This window comes from Colossoma macropomum, unplaced genomic scaffold (genome assembly GCF_904425465.1).
Source record: "Colossoma macropomum unplaced genomic scaffold, Colossoma_macropomum, whole genome shotgun sequence".
Lineage (NCBI taxonomy): Eukaryota > Metazoa > Chordata > Actinopteri > Characiformes > Serrasalmidae > Colossoma > Colossoma macropomum.
Genome location: NW_023494808.1, coordinates 9,117,573 through 9,134,945, shown reverse-complemented (window position 1 = coordinate 9,134,945; position 17,373 = coordinate 9,117,573). Strand labels below are relative to the sequence as shown.

Genomic DNA, 17,373 nt, shown 5'->3' with positions numbered 1-17,373 from the left:
TCCCTCTTTTATTTCTTTCCTAAGGAGCCCCGCTGGTGACATCTGTTTAAATAACAATAATGCGTGGCCGCAACTTCGTAAGGCATGGGCACAAGATAATTAAGTTGTGGCCACGATTTAGGATCTCATTCCCACGCGTTAATATGGCATGGCAGTGCATTACGGTTATTCGTACAGGATGTCCCCAGCAGGACTCCGTACTTTCCCTCTCTCTCTCACTCTACAGTGCCCTGACTGTCACTGCTGCACCTTTTCAAGGTGAAAGAAATCTCTCTCTTTCTCTCTCTCTCTCTCCCCCTTTATTTTTCTCCCTTTATTTCTTACTTTCTGAAAAAGTGACTGCTGGTGGAACAGAAAACATGAATAAGAAGCTGACTTCAGCCTTGTATAATTCCCATGCTGCAGTGCTCGCTCACCTGCGCTTTGGCGCCACCTGGCTGTGAGAGTAGGAGCTGCAAAGACTCCATAGAGAACAAACAAAGCTGCATGTCTATACTGAGCTGAGCGCTGTGCCTCCACTACAGACGCGGTGCAGCCGCGCAGCTGATAATGAAACGCTCAGTTACGAGTATCTTAGAGTCTCGCTCTCGATCTCGCTCTCTGTGTCCGTCTCTTCACTGGACCGGTTTCGGTTTTTTCCACACCTCTGTACACCTGCTCTCCGTTGGAAGATCTCCAAGGTTCTTTACATTTTCAGTTTATTTTTGTTTTTTTTTTTTCATCTCGGTTGCAAAATCTCAATCATTTTCAGGCTCATTTCTGTTTTGATTTTATTTAGTTTGTTTTTATTTCTAATTTTGTTTGAGTTACTATTTTTTTGGGTCAAAATCTTCAAACATTTCTTCACTCTGATGCATTTCAGCCTCGTTTGTATTTTCTTTTTTCATTTTATTTCATTACATTAAAAAAAAAATCATTTTTGTACATTTCTTCTTGCTTAGGAAAAAAAAATCTCCACTGCATTTTCAGCCTCGTTCGTAATGTGTCATGCAAATGCACCTGCATCAGTCCAGCCTGTTAGGAGGGTACAGAACTAAACTGAGCATGTGCAGAAACACTGGAGCGATCCATTCTCTACATGGAGGGGGGGCATAATGGTACAGCTCTGTTTTACCCTACCTTGCTGCATTGTCTTTTTTCGTTCCATTTTTCTTTAATTATTTTTTTTATTAACAATGTATTTACTGATGTCAGCAGAACTGATGTAACCTGTCTCGTGGCAATGCACTGTATAAATTGTATGTAATGTATTTACTGATAAAGATAAGCTATTACAGCACCGTATTCAATTAAAACAGAGAAGCTGCTTTTCTTTAAAAAATAACACTTTAATCAGAATTTCTGACCATTACAACACAAAAAAATACATTTTATGTAGCATATGAAAAACTTTGCACGCCCCTGGTCAAATGACATTTTTGTTGATTTTTAACATGAAAACAAGTCACACATCCTCTACAGCGAACAAACATGGATATCACACTTTTCTACTCATTTTAGTGCACGATTTCTGTTTATTTGCTGATTTTAACGTAGTACGAATATTTGAAGTATAAACGTGCCGTATCTTTTGAAGAGGCCACATTTTATGTTCTATAGTTTTGTTCTACTCTGTTAAATATAGCAAACAGTAATTGTGTATTGAAATGTTGAAGTGTGTTCTCTGTAGAGGATGCTGTGACTTATTTTCACTAACAAACACTACAAAAACATTATTTGACCATAGGTGCCAAAACTTTTGCACACTAGCATGTGTATCGCTGCTGTCAGGGGGGGAAAAACCTTGTATCTCCATTTTTGTCGTTTTTCAGTTTTTGACATGATTTGAAAATGTCTGTTGCTCTTTATATTGTGTGTAAATTTCATGATGAATGGACCAAAAGAAACGGCCCAGAATGACTTGGGAAAACGTTTGGTTCCATTGACTTACATTAAAAGTAAAGCAGGTTTTTTCCTTCTCCTGTAAAGTTACCATTTTGGAGATACAAGGTTTTCTTCCGACAACAGATGAACGAATACAAAGAATCAACAGGTGTTCTAAGGCATTTTAAATAGTGTTACTGATTTCAATATTACAGCTACATTCCTTTTCATAACAACTTCAATGCTTTTGTTTCCTGAATTACTGTCTTAATCTACACTATCTAGTCTGAAGAAAGAGTCTAAAGGCATTTCTTACTTTTCTAATAATCCTAATCTACTGAATAAAACATTTGCTCTTTCCAGGATGGATAACAAATAGCAATCAACACTAATGTGGAAGAACAACGAAAGTGTTTTTGTAATGCATATTTACTGTAGATCTTTCAGGGTTTTTTCTTTCAAGGTTTTTTATGTAGGCTTCATAATTTTGGAGCGTGTATTGCTAACATGCTACTGAGTAAGACCATGTGCATAGCATCTCAAGTATTACCAGGCAGTCTGCCTCAAGCTACACGGCTATACGTTCAAACGAAGACAATAAGAAGAACCTAACATTTTAACACTATTTTAGAGGAGTGGTTCACCGAAACATGAGATCTACACGTTTATCCTCTAATGGAAAATGTAGTTGATTGTCCAAGACATATCTGAAGTATCAAACAGACCTCTGAGGTTTGCTTCGTTGGTTTTAACCTGGCGCTAAGTGGCTAACGTAGCTGACAAGTAATGGAAGTGTATGTCACCCAGCATCTTTCTGTTAGCCTCTTAGCTCCAGGGCAATAGTGAGAAGAAGCAAACTTCAGTGTCTTGGCTGATTGATTATATTTGGGGTAAAAAAGTGCTCCCTCCCAGATAAAGCCTAAACTGGTTTACGCTGGTCTGGCGTCTAGTCAAGGTAGAAAAGAAAGGTCCCTGCTAGCAAAACCAGCATAAGTTGTGTTTTCGATGCTGGTATGCTGGTCAACCAGCATGACCATGATGGGTGACCAGGTAAACCAGCAGCCAATACACAAAATATCGCTGCTGTCAGAAGAAAACCAGGTATCTCAAGGTATCTCAGTTTTTCACAATCTGAAAAGGCCTGTTGTCCTTTTGCATTGTGTGTAAATTTCATGGTGAATGGACCAAAGGAAACGACCCAAAATGACTTGGGAAAACGTCTGGTTCCATTGACTTACATTTAAAGTAAAGCTTGTTTTTTCCTTCTCCTGTAAAGTTAGCATTTTGGAGATACGAGGTTTTGTTCCAACAACAGCGATATGCTGGTTTTGCTGGTTCCAGTCTATGCTAGTTCCTCTAGCAGGGACCTTTCGTTTCTACCTTGACTAAACAACAGTTCAGCTTACTTTGCGTCCAGTCCTGCCACAAGGCCGGTCATATGATCAGAGCCGAGCCAAAATATGTGAGGCTCAGAGAAAAAAAACCATCAGGTTGCACTGGAGGTCTGCTAGATTTAAGACAAGTCCAGAAAATCTGATTAAAAATTCACAAGAACTCTCACAGTCAAGCCAAACAAGTTGCAATGCGAACATCTGCAGCCTTTACAATGTAATGTTTCACGTCAAGTATTTTACACGACTTCTAATCTAATCGGCCTCAAAAACACTGCGTTTAGACTCAGTAAAGATGCAGGCTTTGAAAGCTTGACTGTTGCTTGGGATAAACTTCGATGCTGCTTCCACAGACACGTTAGTGCAATGGTGTCTTTCGGTTGTAGTGAATCTGTCAGTCTTGTCTGTAAGCTGTGCTGTGTAAAAGGGCGGTTCAGACCAGAACACTAACATGGCTAACAGTAAATCAAAGTTAGCAGGACAGGAAGGGCAGCAGTTGCTTGCTGGATCTTGCTGGAGCCAGCATGGACAAACTATTTTGTCTCTCAGTGAAAAGAAGCTAGTAATGTCATGATAACTCATTTCTTAGTGAACGGAGGCAAACCTGGACGTGCTAACTACTGTCTCAGTGAAAGGAAGCTAACAGGACAACCTAGCTCTTGTTTCTTAGTGAATGGAAGCCAGCTAGCACAAGCTAACTATCTTGTAGTGAAAAGAAGGCAACAAGGACACACTGACTCCCGTCTCTCAGTAAACAGATGCTAATAAAGACATATCAGACTCTGTTTCTCTCTGACTGGAAGCTAACTAGGACAAGCTAACTCTGCCTGTCAATGAAAAGAAGCTAAATAAGACAAACTAACTCTGTTAGTGAATGGAAGCTAAATAGAACAAACTAACTGTGTATGTCAGTGAAAAGAAGCTAACTAGGACAAACTAACTGTGTCTGTCAGTGAAAAGAAGCTAACTAGGACAAGCTAACTAGGACAAGCTAACTCTGCCTGTCAGTGAAAAGAACTAACTAGGACAAGCTAACTTTGTCTCTCAGTGAAAAGAAGCTAACTAGGACAAGCTAACTCTGCCTGTCAGTGAAAAGAAGCTATATAAGACAAACTGTGTCTGTCAGTGAAAAGAAGCTAACTAGGACAAGCTAACTTTGTCTCTCAGTGAAAAGAAGCTAACTAGGACAAGCTAACTGTGTCTGTCAGTGAAAAGAAGCTAACTAGGGCAAGCTAACTTTGTCAGTGAAAAGAAGCTAACTAGGACAAGCTAACTTTGTCTGTCAGTGAAAAGAAGCTAACTAGGACAAGCTAACTGTGTCTCTCAGTGAAAATAAGCTAACTAAGACAAGCTAACTCTGCCTCTCGGTGAAAGGAAGCTAACTAAGACAAGCTAACTCTTGTCTCTTAGTGTATGGAAGCTAACTAAGACACGCTAACTCTTGTCTCTTAGTGTATGGAAGCTAACTAGAAAAGGCTAATGCCAGTCTCAGTGATTGAACGCTAACAAGGACAAGCTGAGTCTGTCTCTCAGTGGAAAAAGCTAACTAGGAAAAGCTAACTCTGTCTCTCAGTGAATGGAAGCTAATAAAGACATAACTCCTGTTTCTCAGAGTGGAACCTAACAAGGACGAGCTAACTCTTATCTCTTAGTGTATGGAAGCTAACTGGGACAAGCTAACTCCAGTCCCTCAGCGAATGGAAGCTAAATTAAAAAGGTAGATGCTGTTTCTTATTGAAGGGAAGGAAATGGGAACTGCTGACTTTGCGGCCTGCTAGCTGTTCACCGTTAGCCACATTAGCAATCTCCAGCCAAACTATTCTGTTTCATAAGAATATAATAAGAGTCCCGTGCTAGCACACATGGGCCAGCAGTTATTCGCCCTGTAGTGCCTCGCTGATACAGTGTTGTAGAGTTTCCACGTTCTCAGCTGTAGCTGGATCCCACGCCTCGGCGAGGTCGTAGTTTTTGCCTTGTGGTACATGATGTATAGTGTTATTAGCTGTATTGTTCTATTTATGTATCTACACTGAGTTTATTATGCACACCTTCCTACATGCACTTGCCATTTTTAGCAAGTACAGCTTCCACATAGGTGCACTTTGTAGATGTATAATTGCTGACTGTAGCCCATCTGTGGAGCCCCCCTTGCCTCCACCCATCAGTGGAAACGGACCACCATAGGACCACCATATCATGTGGGTGGTGGACCGTTCTCAGTAAAGCAGTGACAAACTGTCCATAACTCTAGACCTACAAAGTGCACCTAAAGGGTGGGTGTTTCTGATAATGTGGCCAATTCGTGTACGTACAAGGCAGGCGGTTCTAATAAAAAGCCACCCAGTGTATATTTAGTGAGCAAGTAATGCTGTGGCCTGGTAGACCCAGACAGGGTTTCGAGATTATGGTCTAATCCCATTCTCTTGGTCTGCGCTAATCTCTCAACGTTCCACCTCCGCCTGGCCAGCTCCACCATCAGTGTCGTATGCGGTGCAGGTAGCGTTCTGGATCCTTCTCCACAGCACCGCTCCGGCTCCAAGCGCCCCGCACCTCTTCTTCTTCATATAGGAAGTCCCCTGAGTCACATGACCCAGCCTTGAGAGGGTCCTGCCCCCCGCAGGCACCTAAAGCAGCTTCATCATCTTCAGCTGGGGCTTCAGGTGGTTGTCCCGATGGCCGCTCATTGATTCTAATGGAACATAGATGGGAATATCAAGTCAATACATTACCATCAAGACTACTACACAAAAATATGTAGAACAATACAAGCCCCCTCCAACAAAAAACATCTTATTTTGTACAACCTTTTATAATAAGAAGCATTTATTAACGTTTCAGTGACCCCTTTATTTTAAATCCAGGGCATCAAACAATGTCATACCATGTTTATATGATTTCTACAAAAAAATGTCACAAATACTGTTTTTTAATTGCTCAATTGTTGAATTCAACATTTTTTTTGTTTTTTAGTATTAGATTATTAATATTTATCATATCAGTGACTCTGTGGGTCACTCTCACAAAACCACCTCAAAACATATCCATAAATATTTGAGTGTTATAAGCATCACACATATAATCAATATTCATATAATTTAATAGCTCAATTTGAGTTCTGAGCCCAGTATAGCAAAAAGTTTTGCTATTAATTTTTCTATTTAAATTTTTTTTTGCCATTTTTTACCCGAATTCTCATTACTGCAATGTTTCCACATGTCTCTCATTACCAGTGCGTGATTTTTTGTTCTCTTTTTATTAAGAAAACAAGTTTTAATAGGTTTAATTGCTGAATCTTTAACATTGTTTTCCTTTTAAACACAAGCACAAGTTAAAAAATATATATATTTGTTTTAATAATTAGTTTTAAAATATTTAGTACAACAACAGTGCACAGGTTGTGAAAAGAAACTTGCAAAAAATATATTTATAGATTTATTTTTTAACTTTGCTGTGTTGGGTGATGAGAATGTGGCCACTTAGATTGAAAATTAAACTAAAAATCCATTTAAAATCAATGAAATAATTCAATTTTATTTTGAATGATTTCAACCAGACATCCTTGTTTTTATATTCCAAGAAAGAAAACAGTTACAATTTAGTCATTTTAACTTTTCAACAGTATTTGTCGTGTTTGTGAGAATTACCCACGTACAGAAAGCTTTAATCTCAACTGAGTAAAGATGCTATGGACCAAATTTAGCTACTTGCTGTTTTCCATTAGCAGTCGCTCGGCAGGTAAACATACTTTTAGTACAACATACACAATCAGTGCAATACAAATACAACACAATTCTACTATATGGATCATAATCACATTATTATCCCTGAACAAATAACATGTTTTTTGTACAAAATTGCTGGACAATGTTCATAAAGTGTCCTAATACAGTAACTTTATATGTGCGTCTCTGATAAGTGCCTTATTATTCCCTGGCCTTCATCTCCTCAGATAGGCCTGTTTCTGTAAAAGCTCGGTGAGAATTAAGGCTGCTGTACTTCCGTTTAGGCTTGTGTTGATTCAGCTTTACTGTAATCAGTATTACGCAGCGTGAAGCCACTGAAGGACACTGTTAGTGTTAGAAACAGACCAGAACTACTTGGTTGTGCAATGCTGGGTTATACAAGATCAGAGCACACCTGGTTCATCTGAGAGACGAGCAAAGCTAAGCTTCTGTACAGTAATGTGATGGAAACGTTAATCACTTCTAAAGCAATTTTCGTGAAATCCATTTCATCAATCAGTGATCAGTGATTAACTGTGCTGACCGCAGCCTCTCTACTTCTAACTCCCCATGATCATTTATTTATAATTTATGTTTTGCAGTCAAAACAAAAAATACCCAGATAAAACTGTCACCACCTACACTGTTAGAAATAAAGGCGCTGTGCAGGTAACATACAAACAGTGTAAATGTGCCCTCAAAGGTACAACAGTGGTTTTGAGGTCCAATTATGTGCCTTAAATAAGTTTTTCCAGGTAAAAGTACAAATTTGTACGTTTTAATAACCGAAAGTTTTAAAACAGAACAATAAAATAAAAAGCCTGGAGACGAGACGGGGTGTGTGGAGTCAGTACATCTTAGAAAATATAATTTCAGTGGATTATGGTACAGTTATGTTCCGTGACTAAAGGTACTGAGATGAACCCTTGAGGGTCCCACCCCAGGGTCCTGCCCCAGTGACAGTTTAGTACCTTTATTTCTGAGAGTGTAGGTGTCTACATCAAACATGCCTTCATACCACAGGCCTATTTCAAATGAATGGCTTTGTAGAATATATGAGAGTTAACTAGTTTAATTATGATAGTTACAATTTTACTGACTGTCTGTTGCTAAATGCACTCAAAACATTTATTCAAAACTAGTCCTGAATCACATTTCCATGGCATCAGTGCTGAGAACTCCATATAGTAACACATAAACACTTGTGCCACTAGTGATGGTTCCAGTGGGGCAAGGCCCACTCACTTTTGCCACAGGGCCACCCAAAATATTTTTTCAATATTAAAGCCTATATATAAAAATTACACTGCAAAAATAGCCTGTATAGGATTGATTGTTTCTGTGATGTCACAAGATCATTTACGTATTATCTTGTGATGGGGCAGTCATTGGCTGGAGGCTAGGGAGACAGCCTTGTGACCGGAAGGTTGCCGGTTTGATCCCCTGAGCCAACAGTACGTGACTGAAGTGCCCTTGATCAAGGCACCCAACCCCCAACTGCCGAAGTGCTGTGGATAGGGCTGCCCACCACTCCGGGCAAGTGTGCTCACTGCCCCCTAGTGTGTGTGTGTTCACTAGTGTGTATATGGTGTTTCACTGTACGGATGGGTTAAATGCAGAGGTGAAATTTCCCTGTTGTGGGACTAATAAAGGGTAAAAGTAAAAGATATACATCTACTCAGCCCACAGCAGCTTTAGCCCCACCCATTCACACTAAAAAGTCAATGAGGCACAATTTAGGACAGCCAATCAGAACAGAGCTCGTTTACATATCAATCTTAAAGCCTGTTTAATTCTAAGGTATAACGAGGTAAAAAAAAAAAACAGTCATGGACCTCAAGTGAAACAATAAATTACAAAAAAAATGTAGGATATGGACCCTTCAACATTAATAAATACATCAAAACGACAAAAATGAACTAAATATGTGACATATTCAAAATTCCATTTTGATTCTGACCAATCAAACTTGCATTTCAAGTAATAACCAGAGCTGTGAAGCATTTGCTGAGTGTCACGACCTTGGAATAGGACAAAAGCTGCAGTCAGGACATGAAAAATATAAACATGAGTCATACAAAGTAGAACAGTAACCAAGAACATCATAAAACATCACATGAATATGATCCACTACCAGTTAGCCAACTCTGAAAGTGTCTCATTAAATCTTACAGCATAAACAACAGAATAACAGGCACTTTTATAAGTTTGAGAGCATGAGGTCAAACTCATGTTCATCCAAAACAGCTGCCCTGCTGCCACTTCTAGTTGGCACATTAAAGAAGTGGCTCCCCGGCCTCTTAAATCCCAGTTTGACCCTGGATGAAATGCGAGGCTGTTCCTAATTAAGGATTTTTCTGGTTGACCGAGATGTTTGGCCTGATTTTTAAGCTGTAAGTCAGTTAAGAATCAGATTATTTGACTCGCCATGTTCGAGGGGAACCTCACTAACGCAGAACCTGTCTCTTACCTGGCATGACCAAACGCTCGGACCCCTCTGGCTGCCATGGCGGCCTCGCTGCGATGAGGCTCTGCACGGATCCCACTGCGGTTTCGCGCCCGGACCCTGAGCCCCACCAGCGCCTGTGCCAGCCTTTCTTCATCCTCTCCCTCCTCTTCCTCCTCCTCCCCGTCCTCGCCCTCCGCCTCGCCTGCTCTCCAGTCGCCCCACACCACTCGCGCCCTCTGCTCGGCGTCGGGTTCTCCGGCCGAGCGGAACAGGCGCCGCAGCTGACGCAGGTTCACGCCCTGGAAGATGTTTGCAGAGCCGGATTTGCGGGTGCGGCGGTCGGGGGCCGTGGGCCAGCAGAACGTGGGCTGGGATGGTCCGGGCAGGGCCGGGGGGGCGGCCGCCACCTCCTCCATCTTCAGCAGCTCTGAGGAGTCAAAGGGTCAAATAGTTCAACCCAAAACCATGTTCTACTATACAGCATACAAGAATCCACTCCTATTGATGGTATAATACATACTATTTAGTACATTAGTATGCAGTTCTACCAAACTACCATATTAAACAGTATGTCAAAATAGTACTTCACCAATAATAAGTAAATAAGTACAGAAGTGACACTTATTTTTAAAGAACACTTTACACAACTGTTGTTCCAAAGCGCTGCACGTTCGTTATTACTATAAACATTAGTGCCACATTTGTTACTATAGGACATATAAGATGGTATGAAATAGAGGCGTCAATCTGCATTATGGTAATGCATATTTTTGATCAGGGATGGGGGAGTAGCTTAGTAGCGCGCTACTTTTTGTAGCTAACTGCACATTTTTGTAGCTAATAGCTGTAGCCACTAGTTTTATGAATCGTAGCTAGTAGCTGTAGTGCCTACAACTTTTTGTGTAGCTATAGTGATAATTTTCGCTACAGGCTTCTGACAATCAGCACTAAATCTGAACCACAGAACGCGGTCGTTAACTTGGCTGGTGACAACTGTGCAGTAATGACTGAGTCGTGGACAGTTCAAGCAAACGGTCACGCGCTGATCACCCTTTACTAGTAGGCTTCGCTCAGGGGTCGCAACCGAAATGTAAAGAAGAGCCATTTGGTCCTTTCAACAAAACTGAAACCACCTTGGGAGCCACAACATCTAATGTCCGTTTTACCATCTTAGCTGTAAATATGTCTCAGTATGTGCTAATGTGCTAGTAAAGGCTAAAAATATAATATAAAACACAAACACAGACTTACTTTGCTTTAACCTAAAAGCTATAGCCACTTTTCTCACATCTCAGTCAGGAAACTTTTCTGCGAAAATAGAGTTTCTTAGTTCGATTTAGAACCATGACTTCTGTATAAAACCATTTCATGCTTAAATGGTTCTTTGCATGGTGAAATGGTTCTTCAGATTGATGGAAAATGTGTTGTATAAGGTTGAGAATGGTTCTACACAGCACCAAAAAGGGTTCTATTGTTATGACGTCACGCTAGTAACAACAGAGGAACTGTTTTCTGGTGCTATATAGAACCATTTTCAAAAAAGGTTCTGACTATATACAACACATTCACTGTCAATCTGAAGAAGCATTTCACCATGCAAGGAACCATTTAAACATGCAAATTGTAGTACTCATGGCTCTAAACAGAACCATTGCCTTTATCTAAGCATTATGGTCCTTCACATTCCAGAAAGCTGGATTTTCTAGATACCAAAACATGGTGCTTCCAGGGTTCCTTAGTAAAGGTCATGGTTCGATCCAGAACCATGACTTCTGTATAAAACCATTTCACACTTATATGGTTCTCTGCATGGTGCAATGGTTCTTCAGATTGATGGAAAATGTGTTGTATAAGGTTCTATATATAGCCTTGAGAATGGTTCTACACAACATTAAAAAGGGTTCTATTGTTATGACATGAAGCTAGAAAACATTCCTTCTGTTGTCACTCGTGCTATATCGAACCATTTTCAATAAGGTTCTAGCTAGAGCTGGGCGATACGGCCAAAAACGTTATAATGATAAACAAAATTCATATCGTTCGATATCGATACATATCGCGATAAATGTCAAATCGTTATTTCTTTCAAGTTTGAAGGCTGATTTTTGCTCCTGGGTGGTTAATCGCTGTTTTAAACTATCATTTATGGTCAGAACGTGACAAACACTCCCCTAACGGAGGAACATTTCACACATCTGTCATGGGACAGTGGGAGAAAGTGTCTGATTAGCTGTTTTTACCAGCTGGAAAAGCACAGCTGTAATTTTTGTAATAGTCATAATTTAAGAAATGAAACAGATTATTTTTATCTGTCTAGTGACGAGCGCTCGGCTACCCCGTTACAAACGCTAAACAAGTGGCCAACAACAGTGCTAAACTGTAAACAGCAAACATTAGCTGAGTCGGTACGTCAGCGATGGATCACACCGCCTTACTGCCATCAGTCCTACCACATCCATGTCAGAGCCTATCACAGTTAGGATGTTAGTAAAGAGGTGAGTTCACTGTAGGACAGTACAGCTACGCCACTGACCTCGTCACTCACATTCAGTCACAGGAGAGCAGATCGCCGGTCGCTCCACTCAGACAGGGAACGTATAACTCCGCGTTTCAGACGTTGTTAAAGTATATTTAACTCCTCCCTCTCTAATCATGTCAAAAAAACTCGGAATGGCGCCCCCTCCTGGCGACTGCAGAGTAGTGTCGCTTTCCTTGCAGTAGAAAACGCCACCAGGGCTGTCGCTGACCGTGGAAGTGTAAGAATGGTGTATTATATCGAACATTTATCGAACATTTTTTATCGCTCTATCAAGGGAAGTTATATCGCGAAACTTATCGTCATCGTTTTATTGCCCAGCCCTAGTTCTAGCTGTATACAACACATTCACCATCAATCTGAAGAACCGTGTCACTGTGCAAAAAACCATTTAAGCATGCAAAATGTTCCATGTAGAACTCATGGTTCTAAACAGAACCACTGCCTTTATCTAAGCATTATGGTCCTTCACATTCCAGCAAGCTGGATTTTTTGATGCCAAAACATGATAACAAGGGTTTCCTTTCACTTTCTTCCCATTTGTGCCACGTCTCAGTTCGTACAGCCAACTACTGATGCCACCTGTCCTCATCAGACCCTGTTGTTTTATTGCACTGTGTTCAGTTGCACTGAAAGCGCATGTGTCAGCGGAAAAAAACCTATTGCCATTACGCCCTGCAGCATCTCAAATCATTAACCTAGTGACCCAGATGGAGTGCCAGAGCCTTTCGCCTGCAAAACAACAACTCAAGCCTGAGATTAATGCCACCCTAGAACCAAAACACACTCTCACACACTTAAACAGCCTGCTGGCCCTCATGTGACCATGTCTAACTGTACTGAACGAGAAAACGAGCACAACGTCCATCTCTATTCGCAAGAAGACCCAAGAATGTTCTTTTTCCATTCCCTCTAGTTGATTTCAAGCTCTCTGTCTGAACATTTTAAGGACAAGTGCAGACAAAATGTTCTTGTTTGTTCGTGTTTGTCCCGTCTGGCCTTAAGAATCTTACTGTAATGATTATTATTATGCAGTAAAGCGTCAGATCTAAGTTCTGATGGTAGAACGTGCCACAGTGGCGCAGGAACCCCCATTTTTACTGCAACAAAAGAAAACAGAACAACGACTACAGCAAAGAGAAGCAGGGGAGATAAAAGCTGGTCTACAAAATACAAAATCCTGTGAATATACTGCAGCATATCACTGCTGTCAGAACAAAACCTCGTATCTCAATTTTTGTCATTTTTCAGTTTATGTCATAATCTGAAAATGTCTGTCATTCTTTACATTGTGTGTAGATTCCATGATGAATGGACCAAAAGAAACGGCCCAAAATGACTTGTAAAAACGTCTGGTTCCACTGACTTACATTAAAAGTAGAGCATATTTTTTCCTTCTCCTGTAAAGTTACTGTTTTGGAGATACCAGGTTTTGATCCGACAGCAGTGAAATGGCCACTGCAGTTTGGCTAAGGCAACATATTAAAAACACATGGGTGAATTTTTTGATATATAGATTTAATCACCATAAATCCTACTTTAATATGTTTAACAATGCTGTTCACTCCTGAAAAGATGGTTCTTCAAAGGTTCTTGAGTAAAGACAGTGGTTCTGTAGGAATTTATATGAACACTCAAAGAACCATTTGCATGCTTAAATGGTTCTTTGCGTAGTAAAATGGTTCTTCAGACTGATGGAGAACGTGTTGTATATGGTTCTTTATAGAACCTTTTCGTAAATGGTTCTAAGTAGTACCAAAAAGGGTTTTGTAACATGCCTGTGACAAAAGAAGAACCCTTTTTCGTGCTATAGGGGTTATATATATATATATATATATATATATATATATATATATTATATATATATAGTTCTTTGCATGGTAGAGTGATGGAGAATGTGTTGTATATGGTTCCATATAGAATTGGTTCTATATACCTCCAAAAAGGGTTCTGTAACATGCCTGTGACAATAGAAGAACCCTTTTTGGTGCTATACAGGACCGTAAACAACACATTCTTCATCAATCTGAAGAACTATTCCACCATGCAAAGAACCATTTAAGTATGCAAAGTAGATCTTCAGATTGAGGAAGAATATGTTGTATATGGTTCTATATAGCACCATAGAGGGTTCTGTAACATGCCTGTGACAAAAGAAGAACCCTTTTTGGTGCTGTATAGAACCATATACAACACATTCGTCATCTGTAGAACCATTCCACCATGCAAACAACCATTTAAGTATGCAAACGGTTTAAGTGATCGCGGTTCTATAAAGAATGGAAGAACCCCTTTATTAAGAGTGTAGGCTGTGACCTGCAGTATGTGCCCTGTGCGTTAACTGACTCCTCTTATGGTTTGATGCCTGGTCACATCAGAGAGCTTACAGGAGACAGTCTTGCACTATTTTGACCAAAACTATTCACGTGACCGACCACGTGACTCACCTGACGTACACTAATGTCATACGTGTGGTCAGGAAGACCGCAGCACCCAGTAAACAGGCCGAGTGATTCATTAGGGGCTCATTTACATACTGCAGGCTTCTGCAACACTGGGGCTGCACAGGGCTGCAGAACATCACTGTATGTATATATAGACACACTGTACAGCCAAACATGCAGCATTAGACTTCTTACATGGCTGTAAATCTGCAGAACGTACACTCTTAAAAGATGGTTCCTCAGTGGTTCTTTAAAGTTCTTAAATAAAGCAATGGTTCTACTTAGAGCCATGAGCTGTATATACAACCATGTCACGCTTAAATGGTTCTTTGCATAGTGAATTGGTTCTTCAGACTGATGGAGAATGTGTTGTATATGGTTCTATATAGGACCTTTTCGTAAATGGTTCTATATAGCAACACATGCAACATATTCTCCATCAGTCTGAAGAACCAGTTTTGGTGCCACGCAGAGCCAAGTCATGCTAAAGTGGTTCTCTGCATGGTGAAATGATCCTTTAGATTGGAGAATATGTTGTATGTGGTTCTATATATATAGAACCTTTTTGTAAATGGTTCTATATAGCACCAAAATGGTTCTTCTGTTGTTACAAGCTTGACATCATACACAGTCTCAGAACCCTTTTTGGTGCTTTTTTTTTTTAGAGCCATAAGTTCTATATAGAACCTCTTGCATGCTTAAATGGTTCTTTGCATGGTGTAATGAATCTTAAGATTGATGGAGAATATGTTGAATATGGTTCTATACAGAACGTTTCTGTAAATTGTTCTATATAGCACCAAAAATTGTTCTATTGTTACAAGCTTGACATCATACACAATAGTAGAACCCTTTTTGTGCTGTAATATACACACTTAAAAAAGATGGTTATTCAAGGGTTCCTTAGTAAAGGCAATGGTTCGATTTAGAACCATGACTTCTATCGAAAACCATTTGCATGCTTAAATGGTTCTTTGCATGGTAAATGGCTCTTCAGATTGGTGGAGAACGTGTTGTAACGTTATAAGGTTCTATACAGAACCTAGAAAATGGTTCCACACAGCACTAAAAAGGGTCCTATTGTTACGATGTCAAGCTAGAAACAATAGTAAAACTGTCTTCCGGTGCTAAATAAGTATACTAATGGTTCTTCAGATTGGTGGAGAATGTGTTGTATATGGTTCTATATAGAATCATTTTGAAAATGGTTCCATATAGCACCAAAGGGGGGTTTTGTAACATGCCTGTTACAACAGAAGAACCCTTTTTGGGGCTACATAGAACCACATACAACACATTCTACCATGCAAAGAACCATTTAAGCATGCAAAAACGTGATGCAGAACGTGTTGTATGTGGTTCTACATAGAACCATTCTGAAAATGGTTCTATAAAGCCATTTGCATGATCAAACGGTTCTCTGCATGGCGAAATGAGTCTTGAGACTGATGGAGAACGTGTTGTAACGTTATATGCTTCTGTACAGAACCTTGAAAATGGTTCTAGGTAGCACCAAAAAGGGTTCTACTGTTATGATGTCAAGCTAGAAACAATAGTAGAGCTGTTTTCTGGTGCTATATATATGTAGAACCATTCTCAAAAGGGTTCCAGCTGTACACAACACATCCTCCATCAATCTGGAGAGCAACCTCACCATGCAAAGAACCAATTAAGCATGCAAAAGGTTCTATACAGGACCGTTCTCTTCACCAAAGAACCCTTGAAGAACCATGTGTAGCGTTAGTGCGGACTGCACGCCACTAAATGAATCCGAATGGCTGAATGCAGTAATAATAATGTAATATATGGGTAGATATGAGAGGATGTGTGTATTTAAGGTTGTATTAATGTCTGCTCGAGCTTGTTCGGCGACCTGCTCTCCATTTAAGACCCACCGCGGAGCCACAAACGGACCATTTGAGCAACGCAGTGCAGAAGAAAAGAGGCACAAACACTCACCAGCTCACCTTCAGATCCTCTCCGTGGGTCTGGAAGCTCTCTAAGCCCTCGGTATCATCGATAAACGGTCAAATTCCGCTGTAAAACGCCCAACCTGAGCAGTTTCGCACGGTTTCGAGTGGTTATGCCCCACCGGTGACAACGGATCACGCTAGAGAAAAAAACAGTTTCACAAGGTACACGTACAGTACCGCGTCGGCCAATGGGAGAGCGCGATGGGACGCTAAGGCCCGCCCTATGCGCCCTTCTGGCCAATCAGAGCGGAGCCCTCTGAAAAAAAAGGTGTCGTTTCTCATTGACGTCAATGCTGCTGTACTTCCAGTGTGCAGTGTGTAAGAACGTCAATAAGAGACGCTTGTAGGGACGTAGGCATAATTTAGCAGAGCAAAACCAGTGAAGAAGGACCAGCTAGCCAGGTTTTTAAGAGGACTTTGCGTCGAAATCAGATTTTAATCTTATTTTACAGAAGAGTGACGTACAAGTTTGCTTCTTCTGCCCAGCTCCTTAAAGGGAAAGTTCACCAGGTTTTTAAGATTTTGTAATAATTCAGTCCTTGAGGTGTAAACAGAGTCATTCAGAGTGGTTTGGTGTGAAATGGTTCACTGTAGAGAAACTTACTGACTGTGGCATCTTTGCAGTGGTGGTGATGGGAACCAGGGGTCACAATGACCACAACACATATCCAAAACCAATAGTGAACCCACACGTGTTTATAAGTGATGTTAATGATGGTAAAATATCGGTAAATCTGAAAAAAATAAGTTTTCTTTTGGGACTGTTTTGCCTCAGAACACCCTCTTTGTACCCCTTTGCCATGAATGGGTTAAAATAAATGGATTAAAATACATTTTAGGCCAAAACATTATCGTAAAACAGTGTCTCGGTCATCAGGCAGGGTATTCATAATCATTTTAATCATTTCATGTGACCACTTTCTGTGAGGAAGCTTTTAGAGGTGGACGTCTGGTTCCTATCACCACCACTGTGAACCATTCTGACTCGGTAGGTT

General features: G+C 40.4%; 1 protein-coding gene across 2 annotated transcripts; it reads right to left on the bottom strand.

Annotated features, from left to right (window-relative positions):
• Positions 1–4,245: 4,245 nt before the first annotated feature.
• On the bottom strand, positions 4,246–16,548 carry avpi1 (arginine vasopressin induced 1). 2 transcript variants are annotated; one of them, XM_036557193.1, is made up of 3 exons: positions 16,373–16,548; positions 9,447–9,852; positions 4,246–5,943 (listed from the first exon to the last, which is right to left on the bottom strand). In XM_036557193.1, exons 2-3 carry the CDS (start codon positions 9,839–9,841, stop codon positions 5,730–5,732), a joined length of 609 nt encoding a protein of 202 aa, XP_036413086.1. In that variant the 5' UTR covers positions 9,842–9,852; positions 16,373–16,548; the 3' UTR covers positions 4,246–5,729. The 2 variants fall into 2 exon arrangements, with proteins under 2 accessions (XP_036413086.1, XP_036413085.1); XM_036557192.1 differs by having other exon boundaries at positions 4,248–5,943; positions 16,365–16,544.
• Positions 16,549–17,373: the final 825 nt, after the last annotated feature.